At 51.6% G+C, this 23,696-nt stretch overlaps 2 protein-coding genes across 2 annotated transcripts; both read right to left on the minus strand.

Annotated features, from left to right (window-relative positions):
• Positions 1–9,767: 9,767 nt before the first annotated feature.
• Positions 9,768–11,164, minus strand: LOC131095195 (uncharacterized). The gene has a single exon (XM_058042834.1). It carries the CDS (start codon positions 11,162–11,164, stop codon positions 9,989–9,991), a length of 1,176 nt encoding a protein of 391 aa, XP_057898817.1. The 3' UTR covers positions 9,768–9,988.
• A 3,564-nt stretch (positions 11,165–14,728) lies between these two features.
• LOC131095187 (loricrin-like) lies at positions 14,729–16,152 on the minus strand. Its single transcript, XM_058042819.1, has one exon. It carries the CDS (start codon positions 16,150–16,152, stop codon positions 14,905–14,907), a length of 1,248 nt encoding a protein of 415 aa, XP_057898802.1. The 3' UTR covers positions 14,729–14,904.
• Positions 16,153–23,696: the final 7,544 nt, after the last annotated feature.

The following is a 23,696-nucleotide window of genomic DNA, read 5'->3' on the forward strand; positions in this document are numbered from 1 at the left end:
CCACAGAAATCAAGAGCAGTGAGAAATCCAACTGTGGATCTGAAATTCCTTTTTTCCCTTTCACATCTACAAGGAGGGGCTCAGAATGTTAATGGTTTAAGTCAGTTTAAACTTCAGGAGGAGATGGGAATGGTTTTTTCTCACTCAAGAGGGGCATTGAGGGGCTGGAGTGTGGCAGAAAAGGGAACAGAGCTGGGGAAAGGGCTGGAGAATTCCTGGAGGAGCTCAGCTGGGAGAAAAGGATTCTCAGGGGGGACATCAGGAGGAATTTCCTCCTGGAAAGGATGGTCAGGACTCGGAAAGGGAGGTTTGGAGTGCCCATCCCTGGAGGTGTCCAGGGAAAACCTGGAGGTGACCCTCAGTGCCCTGGGCTGGGTGAGAAGGTGAGCATCAGGCACAGGTTGGACTCAAAGGTCTTGGAGAGTTTTTCCACCCTCAGTTCCTCTGGGATTTGCAGATTTCCTCCAGGGAACACAGATTTTCAAAGCAGGGAGAGTTCCCTCACATCAAAGACCAATCTAACCCCAAACTCTCCATTTCAGAGGGGTCAGAAGGGACACTGAGCACCACGTGGTCCTTCCTCTGCTTGTGTCCTCCACTTTATGGAGATCAGGGATTCCCAGACTTCCAGGACAGAGCCTGAACTGTGTTCACCAGCCACAAACAAACTGCAAACCCTTTACAAGGTGGAGGTTTGAGGCTCCGAGCCAAGGGCTAGGGTTGCAGAGAGGCTGAGCTGCACCTTCAGCCCCAGACAGATTTTGAAATCAGCCTGGCAGGTGCCCAAGGTGTGGGGACTCGCAGGGCAGAGCCACCCCAGCCTCTGGAATGCCACGGGAAAGGGGAGGGAGCTGTGGAAAGCAGCTCCCCTCAGCCCAGACAGGCTGGGGAATGATGCCAAAGATAAAGGAAAAGCAGTGGAAAAACACCAGGACGCCAGCAGGTTTTGATGAGCTTTTAGGCTTTAATTCAACATCACACCTTTGCTACTGGAGACAGGAGCAGGGAACGAAGAACAAATCCCAATTCCACCGCACTAATGCCACTCAGAGGTTCTCAGGAGGAGGGAAAAGGGCTGCAGGGATGAGGCAGGGCCTGTCCAAGCTCAGGGACAGGGGAGAAGCTCTGAGCTTCTTCACTTCTGCTGCTGCTGCGGCGGCCACTGCACCGGCTGCTTGATCTGCTGCTGCTGCTGCTGGCATGGAACCTGGGCCAGGGGCACCTGCCCGGTGCCCGCCGGGCACTGAGGGGTCAGCACCACCACGGGGGTGACGTCGGGCACCGCGGTCACCTCGTGGCACACCAGCCCCTCGGAGCCGTGGCAGGAGGAGCGGTCTCTGTCGTGGCAGGAGGAGCTGCCGCCGTGGCAGGAGGAGCTCTCGGAGCTGTGGCAGCCTCTGTTCTCTCGGGAGCACATCTTCGGGATGGCGGAGAGGAGGTTGAAGAGCTGGGAAGGAGAGAAGGTTGGTGTTAGGGGCCAGGAGGGAATGGTTTACATCAATCTCAGATGCCCCAGTAGGATTTGCCTTTCTGCCCACCCAGTTCCCCCAGTTTGGGGGTTCGTTCCCGCAGTGCTGGATCAGACTGGACCATCTGAACACCCCCATGAGACCCCACAGCAGCCCTGGCCTCTTATTCTGCTGGGCCCCAATGAGCCATTTCTCTCTTCTTCCTTGAGCCATTTCCCTGTCATTTTTTCAACCATTTCCCTGATATTTTTTGAGGCATTTTCCTGCTCTCCTTTGAGCCATTTCCCTGATATTTTTTCACCATTTCTCTGCTATTTCTTGTGCCATTTTCCTGTTATTCCTTGAGCCATTTCAATGGCCTCCTTGAGCCATTTCCTCCCTATTTCTTGGGCCATTCCTCTGCTATTCCTTGAACCATTTTCCTGTTCTTCCTTGAGCCACCTCCCTGCTATTTTTGAGCCATTTCCCTGTTCTTCCTTGAGCCATTTCTGTCTTCTTCCTTGAGCCATTTCCCTGCTATTTTTTGAGCCATTTCCCTGCTATTTTTTGAGCCATTTCGTTGCTCTTCCTTGGCTGCATCCTGGGATGCTCCCGGAGGAGCAGATACCCTGTGTGATGCTGGGAGATCCTGCACCAGCAAGAGGCATCTTGGCAAAAATCCCAAAATCTCATAGCCTCGAGAGGCCAGGACTGGTGGCAAAGCCCTGGAAAAATCCACTTCCAAAGGCAGGTGCTCAAAATAAAGACAATTTCCTCAGCTTTCGTCCCTCCTCGTGTCCTCTGCTCTCTCCAGGCCCAATTTCCTGAGCATGAGGAAAATCCTCTGTGCACATCCCAACCCTGCTTAGGATTGCTGGGATTTCAGGGAGGCAAAAATCATCCAGGATGCTGAGCTGGAAGAGGATCCTGCTGCTCCTTCCTCTCACAGTTTAAATCCTCCTTCTCTGTCCTTTCCTAAATTTCTTCAAGGAAGAAATTTCAATACTTCAAGGAAGAAATTTTAATACTTTTATCTCCTGAATGTTTTCCAAAGGAGATTGTTAAAGGAGTCAGGCTTATAAAAGCAATTAAAATTCCCAGTTTAACCCCGAGGTTTCTTATGAAAAATCAGCCTGCTGCCTCCCATTCATACCAAAATCCCCATTCTTTGCTTTAATTAATTTCCAGTTTGTCCTTTGGATGCTGGAAAGCACCAGAGCAATCCAAACATAACTACAGGTAATAAATTTTGCTTCTCAGCACAGGCAGTCCTAATTTTTGGGAGCACAAAGCAGTGCCAGCCCCAGAGCCGAGGATTCGGTTCTCAGTAACCCCAGGAAATGCCCCCAGAGCAAAGCTCATCTCAGCGCAGGGAATTCTCCTTGGAATTAAAGCTCAGCAGGCACTCACCTGGGCTGTGAAGGCTCTGGAAGAGGAGTGGAGCTGAGTGAATGAGTTGCTCTCCCCTCCAAGGACTTTTATACAGTTCCCAAGTCCCTTCCTGAAAATGCAATAACCCCCTGAGGGGAAAAAATGACCAAGGTATTTACAAAACAGCCCCACCCCTAATTACCCATCACCTTCAAAAGCTCCTTCCACCTGATTTCTTTGATTGACTTGTCAGGCTCTGGATTGTCTTCCTCGTCTTACACAGCTTTAATTGCGCCCTGCCCCTGGCGGGCTCGGAGTGAAAACTGTGTGGGCGGCCGGGGCTGGCTCACCCTCACGGCATGATGAATTTTAGGTTGCAAAACGGGTGGCAAAGGTGGTGAGTTTTGGGGTTCTTGTCCTCCCGAAACCTCTCACCTGGAGTCTGGCAGGAAGGAGAGGTCCCGGTGCCCCGTCCTCCCCGACTGGTCTCAGCAGGAGAAAAATCTTGGGGTTCTTGTGGAGAAAAACCACCATTCTCAGGTTGTCGCCATGAAAAATGGTAAATTCTTAGAAAGTCTTGGTTGAACGTGCTTGGAAAACATCTTTGAAGTGATTTTCACCCCGTGAGACACCTGCAGGTACCAGAAGTGAGCTGAGGGTCCCCTTTTTGACAGGGTCAGTTCCCAAAGGAACAAAACCAGGATGGTGAAGTCTGTGGCCACTGTGGGAGGCTCAGGTTGGGAGGTGACCTGGCAAACCCATCTGGTGGCACAGGCTGCTGCTGGAAGTGTTGGCTTCCACCTGTGAATTCCCCAAAAATATAACAAGGTTTCCTCAACATGAGGGAGAACTTCTCCTCTGGAACAGCTGGAGTGTCTGGGGTAATTCCAGACCCTCCTGGACCTGTCCCTGTGTCACCTGCTCCAGGTGACCCTGCTCCCCTGCTGTTCTGGGACTCTGTGATTGTGAGATCAGGGATTCTGAGCTTCTGTGGTTCCATGGTTCTGTGATTTCCCACCTGTGTCCATCTACCTGGACATCTACTCCTGTAGTTTCTATCTCACCTGATTTTACGGCCATTCCACCATCACTGACACAGTCACCACCGATTTTTTTTGCTGATGTTTTTCCTGGTCAGCCCCAAGATGCCCCATGCAGAATTCCTCATTGAAATTTTCCATTTTTTCTCATATTTTACTCCATTTTATTTGCCAAGTTCTGGAGCAATGATGGGAAACCGGTGCCGACGGAAGCCGCTTGTGCAAACCTTGCACCCGTGAGTAAGCTGTGAGTAAAATGCTGGGTCAGAGACCACACATCCCAGCTCCCCACACATCCTGAGCTCCACCAGCTCTTCCCTGGGGCGGGATGGGAGCACCTGGGTGCAGAGCACTGGGGTGGTGCAATCCTGGATGCAACCATGGCTTCGCAACATCCCCGACTTCTCATTTCCCCTCCCCATCATGGAATTCCAGCAGGACTCCTGATGTGTTCTCACTCACTTCCCACCTGAAATCCCTCATGGAGCCATGAGGTTTGGCTGGGCAGAGATGTCCTGAGGCCGAGGGGTGGCAGAGTTTTGTTGGGCAGAGCTGAGGGGTGGCTCTGTTTGCTATCACTGAAACAATTCCTGGAGTTTCTCTCCAGAGGCGCCAGTTGGAGACTTTCATCCAGAAGCCAGAGTTGTGTTTACTGCTCAGCCTGTTTACCAACAGCTGCAGGAGAGGGGCCTTGGTTTGACAAGCACAGACAGGCTTGGGATGAGTCCTGGCTTATCAGAGTTTGAGATGAGTCCTGGTTTATTAGAGTCGGGAATGAGGTGTTATCAGGCTTTGGGATGACTCCTGTGTTATCACAGTTCCTCACAGAATGACTCGTCCCTGCCCTGTTGTGCAAGGAGAGGGGAGGAAACCTGGCTGTGCAAAAGGATAAAACCCAGCCTGGGACTCCTCCCAGCCTCAGGCTGGAGCTGAGCTCTGGGGAGGGCGGATCAGCTCCAGCTCCTCGTGTCCAGCCTTGGGTGTAAACCTGTGCACCCTGGATTTATTAAATATTGAACCATCCAAACTTTGCGAGTGCTCTTTGATAGGAGACTCCAGAACCAGGGAGTAAGAAATGGGATTTTCAAGTGTTTTCTGTTTTCTCTGTTTTGGGAGGGACTGAAATTTTGAGGTGGTTTTCGGTCTCTTGGATAAACTAAAATATCTGAAGGCTCTGGGCTTGGTTTTGTGGAATTCTCTGGAAATTTATTTGAGCTTTCAGAGTTTTTTCGCTTCCCTTAATGAAGGAAGGAAACCCACAGAAATATCAATGATGAAGTGGTAGATTTCAGAAATAGAAATAAAAGCAAATAAATTATAACGCTGCCTAATTTTAGAATGGAATTTAATAGGGCTGGTGACAAAATCTTGCGTAATTGTCCCCACATGATTATCGTGCGACACTTTACATGTGAGGGATCCCGTGGCATCAAACACAGGTTTAGAGCTCAGAGGATTTGGGTCTTTGGTGATTCAGGGCAAAGTTTTCTGGATTTTTATTGAGTTTAAAAAGTCAAAATCCCCCCAGGCGGGTGAAAGCAGAAAGGTAAAAAACCAACAATGTGATTTTATGTCTCACTTTTAAATGGACCCAGATCTACAGGTGGTTTTTTTTTGTCCCTTCCTAACAGGTATTTGGATGAGTCAAACAAGAGAAGATTAAAAGTTGGGCAAACCTCATGTCCCAACCAGCACTGGAACCATCCTCTCCCCGTGCTTAATTTAGGGCCTGATCCTATCAAAAAAATGCCATGAGCAGGTTATGGAGAGGAAGCCAAGGAGCTCCTCAGAGTTGCCTCATGCACGAGGTTCTACGTGCTCGGGGTTTCGCCATCAGGGCAGGAGCCAAGTAAACAACCTTTCACTGCCAGGTCATGCTGTAAATAATAATCAGTCGGAAATCCCCCGGGAAATTGGTAGATCTCCTTAATGAGGCTTGTGGGGGGCTCCGTGGGGTGGGAAGAGCAACTCCAGAAAGAGCCAGGATGCCAGAATTAAGAGCAGAATCCCAATATTCTGAAGTAGTTGGGGTTGGGAGGGAGATCTCCTGAAGCAGGAGATCTCTCCTGAGATCTTCTAGGTGGGGTTGGGATGTCTCTGGAAGGGGAGACCCCACTCCTTCCTCTGCCTTCTCTGTGGAAATAAATCCTCCCTCATACTGAGGTGGAATTGGGGTTTGGTTTATCCTTGTCCTGTCATTGGGCACTACTGGGAAGAGTCTGGCACCACCTGAACTCCCCTGGTTGAAAGTGATGTATTTTTATTGTATTAACATAAAATTTACATTTAAATTGGGTGTAAAATACACATGAAAAATGTCCTTTGTGTTGTGGAGATTCCTTGAGGGACCCACTTGCATTTTGAGTGAAGGAGCCAGAAATGAAAGAAACCATCCCAATAATGAAATTACCCACAGACCGTGAAATTTTATTTTCCAACCCTTGATCTAGAGGAGATGGAGAAAAGAACCTTTTCCCATCACCACAGCACAAACCCCTTTTTCCAGGAACTCCTGGGGAATTTTGTCAGCACAGCCCTACGTGAAGAATGCGGAGCTCTGTGATGTAATGGCACCATTGAGGGGGGCAAAATTCCACTTTGGCACATCCAAGGACACTTTTGGGATGTGGGAGAGGCTGGGCCACTCATTTCTTCTGGATGGGTGGCCAGTGGGTGCTCTGCTTGCACTGCTCGCTCTTGATGGTGGGGATGACCACAGGGCATTTCTGCTGCACCACCTGGGCGCATCCTGCGCCTTCAGGGCTGATCTCTGGCCCGGGCAACATCCCAGTTCCATATGTTCCGTATGTCCCATATGTCCCGTATCCATACCCTCCTCCGTAGTACCCTGATCCCTCAGAGACCCCCCCAGTGCTTAGGGTGCCACTCAGGGGTGCAGAGTATCCATATCCAGCCCCTGCTCCCTCCACCACTCCCGAACTCCCTCCATGGTAGATGGATCCTCCACCTCCCCCTGCACTGCTGATAACAGACCCCACATCCTCACTACCATACTCCATCCCCATTCCAGAGCCATAAACCGGGACTGTCCTCACCACGGGGTCCCAGCTAGACGTGACCCCACAGTCCCCACTGTTGACCACCAGGGACCCGTCGGTGTCACACGAGAACCTCCCTGAGATGCTGTAGGGGGCTGGCGCTGGCAGGGGCGGGCAGGACGAGGGTCTCCGGCTGTAGGTGACGGAACTGTCCCCACCACATGAGAAGGAGGTGCGGCCGTGGCGGTTGGTGAAGGCGCCCGAGCAGAAGCCGTGGTGGCTCAGGGAGATTTCTCGGCTGTAGCCGCGGTTCTGCCGCGACCATTTGCGCCGCAGACAGTGGTAGAGCTGGAAGAGGAAAGGAAAACACCCCAGTGGTGAAGCTGGAAGAGGGAAGGAAAACACTCCCAAACTTGCAGGGTTTTTCCTTTTTGCTGGCGCCAAGGCAGGTGGGGAGCTGCCAGGCAATGTGGCAGTTCCAGGCTTTGAAATCAAGCTCTTAGAGAATCATGGAATTGTGGAGTGGTTTGGGTTGGAAAAGACCTTAAAGCTCATCAAGTTCCACCCCTTGCCATAGGCATGGACACCTTCTGCTAGACCAGGTTGCTGCAAGTCCCAAATCCAAGGATATCTGGGCTCTTCCTGGGATAGCTTTCCTCTTTCTACCTCTGTTTCCAGATAATCCAAAAGCTGAAATATGTTCTGAGTCCAAAAGCTGAAATATAAAATCTGAAATATATTATTTTCCCCTCTAGTAACTGCCATGGTTTCCCCCACTCATTTTCATGCCCACAGAACTGCAAAAACATTGAGGATCATCCTCCTTTCTGTTCCTCAGTTGTTGTTTGATAAATTAAAGTTTCCACCCTGGCTCTGTTACTGCAGCCCCAAAATTCTTTTATAGAAGGTGATTGGCCCAGCCACAGAGGCTTGTGGCCATTCTGAGGTCCAGCTGTTATTAAATAATATAAAAATGTGTCCTGTGCATTCAAACCCACCAAGGTTGTGCTGTCCGCACGTGCCGACCCCACCACAGACACATCTGGGTTTTTACCCTGCTCATCTCTCTGCATCCCACTCTGGTGCCTTGATTTCACCTTTCTCTGCAGGGATTGGACCCAGAATGGAGCTGGACCCCACCCAAATCCCGAGGATTTGGCTCAGGCAGACGGGTCCTGCTTCCAGCACAAGCCAAGGTATCAAATGAGCCGCATCCCATGACTAGGAAAGGATAAAATCCCAGAAAAAAAAGAGACTTACCCTCTTCAGCCATCGGAAACACATTTAGAAGGTAAAGGTAGACTGAATGAGACGCCTTAACAGCCTCGGGAACGTTTATATGGCGTTTAACATGTAAGGGAAGTGAGACACCCTCGGGAATGAGAAGGATTTATTTACCAAACTGCGATTCCAGTGTTTGCTTTGACTCCCGATCCATATCTCTCTTCACACCGCTCATTTCACCGCTGTAATTGTTACTTCTGCTTAATGAGCCCATTCCTGCGCCCCTGCCCTGGGCTATACAGGAATCCTCTGTCCCCCAACCCCGGGAGAGGTGGGTGGGGATGTGGGTGTAGGAAAATGCACATCGAGAGCAGGGACAGTGGGGAGGAACAGCTCCCAAAGCTCTGGTGACAATCTGATCCCTCCCAGGTGGCTCCAGGGGGAACTTTTTTTTCCGAGGAAAACATCTGCATATGAGCCAGAAGTTTGTTCAAAGTGATTGATGCCCGAAGTGGGAATTTTGCAAGAGTGCTCAAAGAGAGCTTAAAAAAGGCAGAATTTGCGGAGGTGTGAATGTACGCATGCTTAAACCCAGCCTGGCTGGATTACACTTTAATGAAGGATTATGCCTGCACATCCCTCCCTTCCTTCTTTTTAGTCTCCTTCCTCTGGTTTGGAACCAGCACTGGGGCCACATAGCAACTCCTGGAGGCTGAACCGGCTTCAGAAAATTCTGCTGCGGTGACAAAAATTCCCAGTTTTGGCCAAAATCCCATCCCCGGGCAGAAATCCATGCATGGGGCTGTGGGGCTGCCAGGACAGGGTGCAAAGCATGGGGAGAGGGGGATTTTTGAGGCCAGGAGGAAGATTTGCAGCAGCCTGAGGGATTTGATGCTGATTTTGCTCCCGCCTGCCTGGCCTGGGGCTGGGTTGGCTGGTTTGAAGGTGAGGCTTCCCTCTGGGTACAGATCGTGGAATTCCAGAATCCTTGAGGTTGGAAAAGTCCTCCCAGACCGCCGAGTCCAGCCTGTCCTGGCTTTGTCAGCCAGCCCAGAGCACTGAGTGCCCTGTCCAGTCCTTTCTTGGGCACCTCCAGGGGTGCAGACTCCAAACCTCCAAGGCTTGGTCCTTCCTTGAACACTTCCAGGGATGGGGACTCCAAACCTCCCTGGGCAGCCCCATCCAAGATCTGACCATCCTTCCATGAGGAAATTCCTCCTGGAGTCCACCCTGAGCCTCCTCTGACACAGCCTGAGGGTGTTTCCTCAGCTTGCTGGAGGAAAAGGGAGGATGGCAAGGCCATGGATGGTGTCATGGATGTTTTATTGCTCACCTGCTGCTGTTGGGTCATCCCTAATCCCTGCTCTTCCCAGGTGAGCCTGGTGGGTCTGGTTACATCTCCCATCAGGTCCACAGAGGTGGTCATTGTGTGCTGGCACCTCAGAGGACACAGAGAACCTGCACCATGCCCAAAAGAATGTTGGTGTTGTTGTTCCTTTGAATTTTGGGGTCTTATGTTCCTCCCTCACAGAGTCCAGGTGGAAAATGAAGGTGCAAAACCTCTGAGACAATAAACCTGGTGGCTTTGGAGTGAAACATCTCATCAGAGACATTTCCACATCCCAAGACCACAAAGTGCGGGTTGGTGGTGCAAGGAAGAAATGAACTCCCAGAAAAAGGGCAGGTTTGAGCAATTGTAACATTTATTGGGTGTAAAAAGTGGCAGAACATTATCAAACCACAACACCAGGAGCAGGGCACAGCAGGGCAATCCTGGAGATCTCACATGAGGGTCCAGGGAACAGGGACAGGAGAGGACATGCTGGGAAGGACCAGGCAGCAGTTCCAGGATTGGAGGCAAGGAGGAGCCATGGCAGAGACTCAGAACTGGAGCTGGCTGAGGCTGTTACTTCTGCTGGCCATAGGGCCAATAGGAGCTCTGCTTGCTCTGGTGGGACACCACGCTGGGGATGACAATGGGACATTTCTGCTGCGAGGAGCCTCCGCCGCCACTTCCAGAGCTGATGATGATGGTCTGGCCTGAGGAGCCACTCCCATATCCTCCTCCCATCCCATAGCTGGATCCTCCGCTGCAGCATCCAGAGGATCCACCATATCCTCCACCTCCAATGATGGTCTGCCCTCCTGAGGAGCCGCCACTGTACCCTCCTCCCATGCCATAGCCTGAAGATCCTCCGCCACAGTATCCAGAGGAACCTCCACCTACAATGATGCTCTTTGATCCTGAAGATCCACCATATCCTCCACCCATTCCATAGCTGGATCCTCCACTGCAGCATCCAGAGGAACTGCTTCCCCCTCCAATGATGGTCTTTGATCCTGAAGATCCACCATATCCTCCACCCATCCCATAGCTGGATCCTCCACTGCAGCATCCAGAGGAACCTCCACTGCTTCCCCCTCCAATGATGGTCTTTGATCCTGAAGATCCACCATATCCTCCACCCATCCCATAGCTGGATCCTCCACTGCAGCATCCAGAGGAACCTCCACTACCTCCACCTACAATGATGGTTTTTGATCCTGAAGATCCACCATATCCTCCACCCATCCCATAGCTGGATCCTCCACTGCAGCATCCAGAGGAACCTCCACTGCTTCCCCCTCCAATGATGGTCTTTGATCCTGAAGATCCACCATATCCTCCACCCATCCCATAGCTGGATCCTCCACTGCAGCATCCAGAGGAACCTCCACTGCTTCCCCCTCCAACGATGGTCTTTGATCCTGAAGATCCACCATATCCTCCACCCATTCCATAGCTGCCCCCACTACAGCATCCAGAGGAACCTCCACTACCTCCACCTACAATGATGCTCTTTGATCCACCACCGTATCCCCCTCCCATCCCATATCCAGAGGATCCCCCGCTGCAGCAGGATCCACCTCCTCCACCACCAGAGCTGATGATGACTTTGCCGGAGCCCCCTCCGCTCCCGCAGCAGGAGGAGCCTTGGGATTGGTAACTGGAGGAGCTGTGGCAACCAGAGCCCTGGCTGTGGCACCCGCTGGACTGGGAGGACATCCCATGGCAGCCTCCGGAGCTTTGTCTGGAGCACATCTTGGAGCAGTGACCCTGCAAGGAACGGAGCTATCAGAAAGGAGAATCTTGGACATGCAGCTGAGCCTTCCCAGTTCAGGAAGGAAGAATTCCCAGGACTTGTCCCATCTTCTGCAGCCCTACTTTAAACTCCCACCCTGAGACCTGCCCTGACATCCCAGGGAGATCTCTGCAGGTCACAACAGTTCCTGAACCCTCTGCGTGCAGGGAGGTTGGGAACACTTCCCGAGGTTTGCACACATGCTCTGACATGCCTCAAAAATGGTGTGGATCCTTCTGGATGTCTCACACTGACTCAGCAGCTCAAAGTTCAGCTTTCAGAGCTCCACCTGCAACGCCCCTGTCTAAGGAAGGGAGCTCTGTTGGCACCTCCTGTTGGTTTTGGAGACACCACGGTTCCAAGAACACCCAAAGACAAGCTGGTGGAGGGATCTCCCTGTGTAGAGGTTCCAGAAGTTTCCGTATCCATGGGCTTACCTTCAGTGCTGGTGGGAATGTGGTGATGCTCGGTGTGGGTTGAATGAGGAGCCCTGGGATGGCTGAGCTTTTATACCAGCTCCACCGTGCTCCGAGGGAAGTGAGACACCCTAAGGAATGCTGAGAGATTTATTGACAGAGCTTGGCCTCAGTTGCCTCCTTCCTTGACTCACCTGCAGCAGAGGAGATATGAAGGAGGCGCATCGGCCCCGTTCTGTATCGCAGCCGATAATTCTGCCTAATGATTCCCTTCCGGGAGCCTCGCTCCGAATTTTTGGGGCAAGCGACATCTCGGGGTCTGTTTTGGGGGGGACCTTATGTGTTTCTGCTGGGATGGAGCTCTCTGGATGCTCAGCAAAGAGTGGGGACTGAGCAGATGTCAAGTGGAGTGAGTTGGAGCCAGTGTGATGGAAGGACAAGGATGAAGGATGTGCTTGAGCAGAGTCACAGAGAATTTTGGAGAATTCCCTCAAAGACTGGCAAGACGGGGAGCAGGAGCACATCCATCCTGCTGGAAAAGGCAAGAGGTGCCACCCCAACAGAATTGCCTTCTTTGGAGCTGCCCAGATCTGTGTCAGAGGATGTGACAGTGACAAAGGGGACATTTTCCTCCAGTCTTTTGTGACCCCAAGGTGGAAGCGGCCATTGGATATCCACGGAGGTCTGTGCTCAGCTCCAGCTTCCAGGTGTCTCAGTCTCCAGGCTGGAGCGGGCAAAACCTTGGAATCCTTCCAAGGTTCTAGCCTCCTCCATCCTTGGAATCCAAAGTTGCACTTGAAGGCCATCAAGACCTGACCCTTGAACTCCAGGACATTAAACACCTCCTCTACCTCAACAGGACCCATTTCTGAGGGTTTTGGTGGCCACCCCACCCACACCTGAGCAGGGGAGTCACCTGGATGTGTTCCCTGCTGGAGGATGACAGTTTGTCAGCACAGCTGTCCCAGCACCAGCTCTGTGTCACGCGTGTTTGGAGCCTGACAGCAGCATCCGCCCTCACGGGACATTGAGTAGAGGAAGGATTAATAGAGCTTCTGGCTGTGGGGACAAGTGACAGCAGCAGCAGGTCCTGGCGGTCATCACCACGAACGTGACTTTGAAGACTCACACATGACACCCTTGGGATGGGGACAGGGCCACCAGCAGCAGGGACACACGTGCAGGGGCTTCCTTCGTTCAGCTTTGGAGTCCCTCCCATGGCCTTATCTCTGTTCTCATCTCCAGATCTGAGGTGTCACCGCTGTTCTGGCTCCCAGCTCTGGCGTGTGGGTGTTGTACTCCTGAGCATCTCAACACCTTGATCCCTTCTGTGCCTTCCAACCTGCAGGGACTTGCCCAGATTAGGATTTGGGATTAGCCAGACTCAGGATTAGCAGCTCATTGGCACAGAGGGACACCCAGCGTGAGCAGCTCATCCTGACCCAGGGATGTGGAAAGGCCGTGGAGGTTTTTGGAGAGGTGGTGAGAGGAGCTCCTGCAGATCACAGAGTGTGGAGAGGCCAGGGTGGGACCCGTGGAAGCACTGGATCTGTAGCACATGGATTCGTTTGCCAGAGCTGTAGGAAAAGCGTGGCTGGAGCACAGGGTTGGCACTGCCACAACCTCTCCAGGTTAGGGAGAAGTTTGTATGCCTGTGTTGGATGAAGGAAATGGGGATGTAAAATGCTTCAAGGCCGTGTTCTCAGTTTTGTGAAGCTCTGCTGGGCCCTTTTTCCTGGAGTCCTGGAACCTTTGAGAAGGGCTGGCAGGTCATGGTGCCTCTTCATCTCCTCACCACAAACACCTCGTTGGTGGTTGATACAAGAGAAGACAAATCCCTGGTCAAATCCTACCCCGGATCCCTTTTCCCACCAGATTCCCTCAGGCACAGTGATGCTGACAATGTGGGGCGTGATCCTGGAGAAGAACTCTCCATTTTTCTCCAAAAGGCAGGAGTCTGCCAGTCGTGATCCCTCAAGAGTTTCAGTATCCCATGGATTTGTTTGCCAAAGGTGTAGGAAAGGCGTGGCTGGAGCACAGGGTCGGCACTGCCACAACCTCTTCAGGTTAGGGAGAAGTTTGGATGCCTGTGTTGCGTGAAGGGAAATGGGGATGTAAAATGCTTCAGGGCCACATTATCAGTCTTGTGATCTCTGCTGGGGCCTTTTCCCTGCAGTTCTGGAGCCCTCAGGAAGGGCTGGCAGGTCATGGTGCCTCTTCATCTCCTCACCACAAACACCTCGGTGGTGGTTGATACGAAGGACAAATCCCTGGCCAGATCCTACCCTGGATCCCTTTTCCCACCAGATTCCCTCAGGCACAGTGATGCTGACAAAGTGGGGCATGATCCTGGAGAAGAACTCTCCATTTTTCTCCAAAAGGCAGGAATCTGTCAGTCGTGATCCCTCAAGAATTTCATGGCCGATGATCCGACTAATTCCTGATTTTGTTTCCTCCCTACCAGGTGTGTTAGTGAGGTGAACAAAAACCCTGTGAACTTAAAATTTGCTGGATTCAAGACTAATCCCACCAGTTCCAAAGAGGACTTTGGGAGTCCTTTTTGAGAGGATTTTCCTGATTTGATAGGAATGCCAAATCTCTGTGGGCTGCATCCAAAGAAGAGCAGTCAGGAGGGTGAGGGAGGGGTTTTTCTGCTCTGGTGAGATCCCACTGGGAATGCTGCGTCCAGTTCTGGTGTCCTCAGCATAAGAAGGACATGGAATTGTTGGAGCAAGTCCAGAGGAGGCCATGAAATTGATAAGAGGACCCTCTCCTCCATGGAGCCAGACTGGGAAGATTGGGAATGTTCAGACTGGAGGAGAGGAGGTTGGGAATAATCAGCCTGAAGACCTCAGAGCCCCTGCAGGATCTGCAGGAGCTCCAGGGAAGCTGGAGAGGGACCTTTCCTCAGGAATGGCAGGGACAGGACACAGGGAATGGGATCAGGATGAAAGAGGGGAAAATTATGTTGGATATAGGAAAGATCTGCTCTAGCACTGGAGGGTGGAGGATATTTCCCAGCAGAATGTCGTGGATGTTTTACTGTTTTTTTTTTTTTTTTGGGAAGAAAACCCACAAAGGAGAATAGAACCTCACAAACCAGTTCTGTCCATGCACAGAAGTCTTTATTTCCCGTCACATTTGTGGCACAGAGGAGCCACCTGGGAGTTCACAGCACAGGGATGCAGCACCAAGGGAACACAAGGGATGTGGACGTGCTGGGAGAAAACCTGGAGGGCAAAGACTTGGCCGTTCCTGATGGGAACAGGAGCTGCCCAGGGCTCTTACTTCTGCTGGCAGGGCCAGCTGGAGCTCTGCTTGGTCTGGTGGGACACCACGCTGGGGATGACAACGGGACATTTCTGCTGTGAGGAGCCTCCGCCGCCACCTCCAGAGCTGATGATGATGGTCTGGCCCGAGGAGCCACCACCGGATCCGCCACCACAGCATCCAGAGGATCCGCCACCGCCTCCCCCTCCCATGATGATCTTCCCTCCTGAAGAGCCACCACCGGATCCTCCTCCGCAGCATCCAGAGGAGCCTCCTCCTCCTCCTCCACCACCAGAGCTGATGATGATCTTCTGGGCTGATCCCCCACTGCCACCGCCGGATCCTCCACCACAGCACCCACCACCTCCACCACCTCCACCGCCCATCATGCTCTTTGAGGAGCCACCACCAGATCCGCCACCACAGCATCCACCACCTCCACCACCTCCACCTCCCATGATGACCTTCATCCCAGAAGAGCCACCACCAGATCCTCCACCACAGCATCCACCACCTCCACCGCCCATCATGCTCTTTGAGGAGCCCCCACTGGATCCTCCACCGCAGCATCCACCACCTCCACCACCTCCACCTCCCATCATGCTCTTTGAGGAACCGCCACTAGATCCACCACCACAGCATCCACCACCTCCACCACCTCCACCTCCCATGATGACCTTCATCCCAGAAGAGCCACCACCAGATCCTCCACCACAGCATCCACCACCTCCACCGCCCATCATGCTCTTTGAAGAGCCACCACCAGATCCGCCACCGCAGCATCCACCACCTCCACCACCTCCACCTCCCATCATGCTCTTTGAAGAGCCACCACCAGATCCGCCACCGCAGCATCCACCACCTCCACCGCCTCCACCTCCCCCACCTCCCATTATGATCTTCATCCCAGAAGATCCACCACTAGATCCACCACCGCAGCATCCTCCGCCTCCTCCTCCTCCTCCCATCATGCTCTTTGAGGAGCCACCACTGGAGCCTCCGCCACAGCATCCTCCTCCTCCTCCTCCTCCCATCATGCTCTTTGAAGAGCTGCCACCGGATCCCCCTCCGCAGCATCCAGAGGAGCCTCCTCCTCCTCCGCCGCCAGAGCTGATAATGATCTTCTGGGCTGATCCTCCGGAGGATCCTCCACCGCAGCAGGATCCGCCTCCTCCCCCGCCGGAGGAGCCCTGGGACTGTTGGCTGCCCCGGCAGCAGCAGCAGCAGCCACAGCCGTGGCACCCGCTTTGTCTGGAGCACATCTTGCAGCAGTGACCCTGCAAGGAAAAGCTTTTTACTCCAGGGCAGCCACCAGTTCTCACTAGGCTTGTGACCCCAGTCCAGCCCAACATCACTTTGTGGTGGCCAGGATCATCTTTTAAGGATTTTTAGCCCAAAGTTGTCCCATCTCCTTATACCAAAGCCATTCCATCTCCATCTCAATGCTGATGAGAGACAACTTTCAGCAGCACGGGCTGATCCTGCTTCTGCTTGATCTGGTGGGACCAAGGCATCCACAAGACATTTAAATTCACCCCAGCAACTTTCCTGCCCTTCCAGATGCTTTTCACCAAAACTTTTGCATTTTGGAAGCAGGAAAGGAAGAGAAGAATCCCTCCCTTGGGCAGGCATGGACTTACCCTTCTCGGCTCTGACCACGGACACTTCAGGGCAAAGCTGAGCGAATGAAGCACCCCGAGATCCACCAACTTTTATACTGCTTTTCCTGAGTGGGATGTGAGGCATCCAAAGGAATGGTGATAGGTTTATTTACCAAACAGACTCTCCTTCCTCCATCCCACTTGTCCTGACTCACTGGGATGCGGACGATGCCTCTCCCGTGCATCACTTCCTCGGCTGCCCTGCATCCACGGCAGGTCCCACATGTGAGCTCGGCTCCTGTGGTTGAATTCCCATGGTTGAATTCCTTCTGGGGCTCCAGAAGGATTCTGGAGGTTGCCACCCTCCACTCCAGCCGGGAGATGCCGCTGGTGACCGACACCAGAAGGGGCTGGGGAGCCTCATTTTATTGGGTGTTACACACTGGAGGAACAGGGCGGGGTTTATAGGGTGTCTGTGCAAGGCTGGGAATTGAATTCTGATGATCCTTTGGGGTCCCTTCTGCCTCAGGATATTCTGTGATTCCACCATGGAGATTCCCAGGGGAACAGGGATGGGACTGGAATTTCTGAGGCACCACAGGAATCCCTCGTGGCTGTGGGAGATTTCCCACCACAGCAGTGAAAGGTTGATGGGGATTTTTTTTTGGTTCCCCCACTCAGGAGAGAACAGAGGTCAGGCATGCCCCACCACTTCAAGTGATGGAGATGGAGGGGTACCAGATCCATCATCCCCCCTGTACAGCAGCATCTCCATGGATATGGACCAAAAGGATGAATTTCTGCTCATTTTGGGCATAACTCTGTCATTTCTGAAGAAGGAACAAGATTTGAGGCTGTGCTGTGCCTCCTGCTGTCACCCTGAGAATTTCTGTAATTTGGATCCTGGTTTTCTTGATCCTGAGCCATTTCTGGGTGCAGAAATTTCTGACAACACCGTTTCCACCCCCCTGAAGTGGGACCCCAAACTCTGGCTTTGCTCTGTGCCAGCAATGTCAGTGTTTGTGCAGGTCCCAGCTGCTGGAATTTTATCACTCCCAACGACTTCCCATAATAAAATCCCAGGAAACTCAACTATTCCAATGGCTGGAGGGGCTCATCTGGATGTGTTTTGAGGTATTTGCCTCACTGAGGTCCCCATGGGGGGTGAGGGCAGAGAGTGGAGGGATAGGAGAAGCCGTTAAGGCCATGGGTTTCTCCTGTTTCTCCTGGGACAATTCCAGGTGTCCATCACCTGCCTCTCATAGAACAAATTCTTGGTTTAATTCCCTTTCTCTGCTAATTACTGGAGTAGACCACATCAAAGAGATTGCTCCCCACAGGGAAACTCCCTCTGGAGACTCACGCCCGGAGCTGTTCTGGCCCTGTGGGAATGAGGAAATACCAAAGTTTTCCAGCCTGAGCATCCCAGCCCTTGGAAGGGCCTTGCTGGAGTCCCTGATTCCACTGGGGGTTCAGAGCTGGAAAAGTGCTGGAGAACTTCATTTCTCTTCCAGTTGTGAGAGCACCAGGAGCTTCTGCACCACCTCAGGAAGGGCCTGAAATCCTCTCACCCCATACTTACACCTTGAAATCCTTCACAGCTGAATTTTGTCATCTTCTCTCTCTGAACCCACTCAGAACTTTCTTGGGCATCACCAGGATTTTGGTGAGATAGAGAAACCCCAGTGATAAATTCTGTGGTACCTTCTCTGACAGGCAAAAGTCAGGATCATCATCATCATCATCAAGATTCATTTAAAAATTACTTGAGAATGTTTAGTGAATCCAAAATCTCTTCTATCACTGGGGTTTCAGTGCAGTTTTGCTCTGGAGCTTTATTGAAACAGCACTGGAATCAAACCAGAAATGGAAATAAAGGGATGATAAATGAAGTTTATTTCCAACCAGGGATGGAAATAAAGGGATGATTAATGAAGTTTATTTCCAACCAGGGATGGAAATAAAGCAACCGGGGCCAGAAAATTCAACCACTCACACACAGAACTTTCTAGCATTGCATTTTTTATTTTCTGGTGCATGCACTTGAAAACTGGGGCGGGAGCAGGGACACGGAACAACCCTGGCTGGAATTACAGATACACAACACCAGAGGTTCCGCTCAGAACATTCCCAGGGGAAGGGAGAAGAGAACAACACAAATAATCTTAAATTGAATAGATGAGGAAATGTCAGGCATCTTCATATCTTGGGCTTCCTTGGTGGCAGAGTCCTTCTGGCAGCCACTACTTGTGCTTGGTCTGCGGTGGCCAGCAGATGGGCTGGGTCTGCTGCTGCATGGACATTCCTCCAGAGCTGGAGGAGCCACCTCCACCACCGCCGCCGATGATGACAACGGGACCTTGGCCCTGGTGGCCTGAGCCTCCTCCACCTCCTCCTCCTCCCCCAATGCACACAGGGCCTTGGCTTTGCTGCCCTGAGCCACCTCCTCCTCCTCCTCCTCCACCACTAATGATGATGGGACCTTGGCCCTGGTGGCCTGAGCCACCACCTCCTCCTCCTCCCATGCCACCTCCAATGCAGATGGGACCTTGACCCTGGTGCCCTGAACCTCCTCCTCCTCCTCCTCCTCCACCACTAATGATGATGGGACCTTGGCCCTGGTGGCCTGAACCACCACCACCTCCTCCTCCTCCCATGCCACCCCCACCAATGCAGACGGGACCTTGGCCTTGGTGGCTTGAGCCACCACCACCACCACCACCACCACCACTAATAACGATGGGACCCTGGCTTTGTTGACCACCACCACCTCCTCCTCCTCCTCCACTGCCACCTCCAATGCAGATGGGACCTTGACCCTGCTGCCCTGAACCTCCTCCACCTCCTCCCTTGCCACCACCACCTCCTCCACTAATGATGATGGGGCCCTGGCCACCACCACCACCACATCCTCCTCCTCCACCTCCTCCCTTGCCACCACCACCTCCTCCACTAATGATGATGGGACCTTGGCCACCACCACCACCACCTCCACATCCACCTCCTCCTCCTCCTCCCTTGCCACCACCACCTCCTCCTCCACTAATGATGATGGGACCTTGGCCACCACCACCACCACCTCCTCCTCCTCCCTTGCCACCACCACCTCCACCACCTCCTCCTCCTCCCTTGCCACCACCACCTCCTCCTCCACTAATGATGATGGGACCTTGGCCACCACCACCACCACCTCCACATCCACCTCCTCCTCCTCCTCCCTTGCCACCACCACCTCCTCCTCCACTAATGATGATGGGACCTTGGCCACCACCACCACCACCTCCTCCTCCTCCTCCCTTGCCACCCCCATCTATGCAGATGGGACCTTGGCTTTGCTGCCCTGAGCCTCCTCCACCACCACCTCCTCCACTAATAATGATGGGACCTTGGCTTTGTTGCCCACCACCACCACCACCTCCTCCATCTATGCAGATGGGACCTTGACTTTGCTGGCCACCACCACCTCCACCTCCTCCTCCCCCTCCAATGCAGATGGGTACATGGCTCTGGTGGTCAGAACTTCCTCCACCACCTCCACCCCCTCCAATAATGATGGGACCTTGGCTTTGTTGCCCACCACCACCACCTCCTCCTCCTCCTCCTCCTCCAATAATGCAGATGGATCCTTGGCTTTGCTGGCCGCCTCCTCCTCCTCCTCCTCCACCTCCTCCTCCTCCACCTCCACAGGAGGTTGATGCCATGTGAGTCTGATAAATGATCCCACCACCGCCACCGCTGCCACCGCCACCGCCGCAGCAGCCTCCTCCTCCTCCGTGGCAGGACGATCCCTGGCTCTGGTATCCTCCTCCACCGTGGCAGCATCCTCCTCCTCCACCTCCTCCATGGTGGCAGCAGCAGCAGCAGCCGCCACTGCCGTGGCACCCTCCGGACTCCTGGGACATCCCTTGGCCATCACCCTTCTGCTGGTGGGATCCCATGGTCTGTGTGATGGGAGTCCTGCAGGAGAGACAAAAAATCCAGGCCTGAGCACTTCCAGAGGGAGGGAAGTTTGTGCTACTGGGCCATCCCATTCCCTTCAAACAGGGAATGGTCTTCTCTTCCCATTTTGCTCCTTCTGCTGCCCCTGACTGATGCAAAACTTGTCAGCTTGAGGAATTATTGAATAAACTGAAAACCTGTGAAGTAAAAACTTATTCCATCTACAGAACCTCCTTATCCAGATATAACTGTTCTTTTTTTATCTAGGACAATGATCACACCTTAATTCCCTCTTGCAGCAGATGTGTCACTGCAAGAGGCACATGAGGCTGTGGTACCCCAGAATTACCCTCATCCAAATGTGGTTTGTGGATTGTGAAAGGGCTGCAGTGCTCAGGGACAGGGATTAATATTCCCTGGCTGCAGGAAAGAACCCGGCTCGTCATTTGCATAACAATAACTCCGTTGTACTTTGAAATTCTTCAATCCCGCTTTCAAAGGAGCTCAGTATTTCATTTCTCCTCCAGAAGGAGAAGGAAGAGGAGCAGCCTGTGAAAAAGTTGTCAGAGATGCTAAAGAAAGGAGGGGGAAAAAAAAAGCCCAAAACTTCAGCAGCTCCAGGGCAGCACTTGCAAGGTTTGATGTGTGTCTGTTCCCGAGGGATGCTCTGAAGATTGAGCTCTTCTTTAACACTTAATCCCCACCCCAGCCATGTCCTCTCTGCTGGCAGCAGGAATTGATGTTCCTGTGAAGGGAAGGGATGGCTCTGAAAGGAAAAGATCAGCAGGATCTGGTGCTCAAACCTCCAAGAAATGAAGTGCTCCTCAGGAAATGCTCCTCAAGAAATGCTCCTCAAGAAATGCTCCTCAGGAAGTGCTCCTCAAGAAATGAAGTGCTTAAAAGAAATCCCTTCCCCCCCAGATAAAAGGCTGGAAAATGAGGATAGAGCCTCATTTTGTGTTTCTGTTCCTCTGTTTCCCACTCTTTGCAGAGTTACTGCCCTTTTCCTCAAGGTTTGTTTTCCAAGAATATTCTGGAGTTGTGTGTGTGAGGTTCTGGGCCCAGAGAAATCCAAGGGGCTCCAAACCCCAGATTTTTCACGTCCCAGCTCTCTCCTTTCTCGATCCCTGAACTGGTAGGAAAAAACCAAAAAAATAACTGCAAATAAAGAGAAATTTTTGAATTGTGAGACCCAAAATCCACATTTAGCCCCACATTTCCACTTCAGCATTCCAAGCCTAATCAGCCAAATTAATTTCCATCTCTTACCGTGTCCCACGGCACGAACCAGTGGAAAGGAGTCAACGGGACTGAGGGAACGTGGTGTGGGAGAACTTTTATATAGGATCTGGTCCTCCTCTTGGAAAGAAGCAATGATTGATTTATTTACGGCCAAGCCCAGCCCCGGCTGCCTACTTACTTCACATAATCTTGGGCTCAGTCACTGCAGAGATTGCTATCGCCCTTCCTTCCACCACCTCTTCTGTTAAAATTATTGGATGGCTCCACCTACTCTGAGCAAAGTGAGGAAACACCAAAAACCAGAAATGTTTTCAGCATAAACAAGTGATTTTTGATTTTACGCCCCTCTCTAGAAAAGTGCACCATGCCAGTGAGGAAATTTGGGAGGGGGAGATTTTGTCTTTATGGATGAAAGGAATTTATTTCTCATTCTAGAAAATATTTCTGAGCTGCCAGAGGTGGCCCTGGCATGTCATTAGGGTGTGATGCAACCCAGGCTGTGGATTATATGTTCCTGATGACGCCCACGTTATTGCCAGGGACATGTTGGGCTCTGGCGAGTCTGAGGACCTGCAGCTCCCCAAAAACACAACAAATGCCTCCGGAGCCAGAGATTGGAGTGATGCAAATCTGGGAGGCTCTGGGTGATTTACAACCCTTGGAGGGTTTGACCTACTGAGAAGTAGAGGGCAGAAGCCCAAAAAAGCCCAAAGAAGCCCAAAAAGGAGTGAAATGGTCCTTGGGGAGATTTGCAGAAAGGTTGAAGGAGTTGGGGCTGCTCAGCCTTGAAGAAGGGAAGTTTTGAGGTGATCTCATTGTGGCCTTCCAGGACCTGAAGGGGCTACAAGGAACGTGGGGAGAGATTTTTACAAGGATTTGGAGCAACTAGAGAAGGGGGAATGGGTTAAAACTGAAAGAGGGGAAATTTTGGGTGGATATGGGGAAGAAATTGTTCCCCGTGAGGGTGGTGAGGCCCTCACCCCTGAACTGCCAGGGAATCCACTCTGGGTAGAGTTTGCTCCCATTTTTCCTGCCTCTCTTCTGCCAAGCTGGAATTGTTCCAGAGAGCAAAACTCTCCAGCTCCAGGCGAGCTCCAAAGTGCCAGAGTTGGGAGGATCTTTCGCTCAGATGGAGCTGATTGAGGCAATGGGAAGTTGATTTATTGTTTCAGAGATGATCTTGGCTCCAGAGCCGCAGGCTGTGTCACCCAGGTGCCAGCTTCCTGCCCAAATCCTGCCCAAATCCTGCCCTGGAGGCTGCTCAGCCTTGTCTCAGTTTTATCTTGTCCTCACCAAATGCCACCACAGGACCTGGATGGAGGTGACACCACCACGGGTGGCAGAGGACAAGGGGCTCCTCCTCAGGGCTGTGTTGGAGGATTTAATCTGAATGGGATTTCATGGGATTTTTTTTAGAAGAAGCCCCCATCAATATACATATTTTAAAATTTAACATATTAACATTTATATATGGAGAATTGCATTTATATATATAAATTAACATTTATATACATAGCATAGATATATATATAAATTATACATTAACTTTTATATATACATATATAATATATAAAAATACATTTAAAATAAAAATAAAAAATAAAAATAAAAATAAAAGTATATTTTTATATATATAAAATTAACATTTTTTATTCAGAAAACTTTTGGAAGTCTCTTCTCCATATCACTCCCAAGAGATGCTCACACACACCTGGCTGTTGGAGGATGAGCAGGAGAGTGGGTAGATTAAAAATACCCACAAAAAAAGTTCAATTAAAAAAAAGAAATTAAATAAATCAACAATAATAATTGCTCTGTTCAATAAATAAACAGAGCAAAAAAATGAAATCATATAAGATTCACCTCCCTTTTCCTGAAATTTGGTGCTTTATTTCCCACAAAACTGGAGGGAAATTTAACTTTACTTGAATTAAAATTTAATTTTAATTGAATTAAAATTGAATTAAAAGTGGGGCAGGGAAGGGAGAGGTGAAGGGACCTGTGCAGCTCTGGCATCAGAGGAA

Source organism: Melospiza georgiana, chromosome 33, assembly GCF_028018845.1.
Source record: "Melospiza georgiana isolate bMelGeo1 chromosome 33, bMelGeo1.pri, whole genome shotgun sequence".
Lineage (NCBI taxonomy): Eukaryota > Metazoa > Chordata > Aves > Passeriformes > Passerellidae > Melospiza > Melospiza georgiana.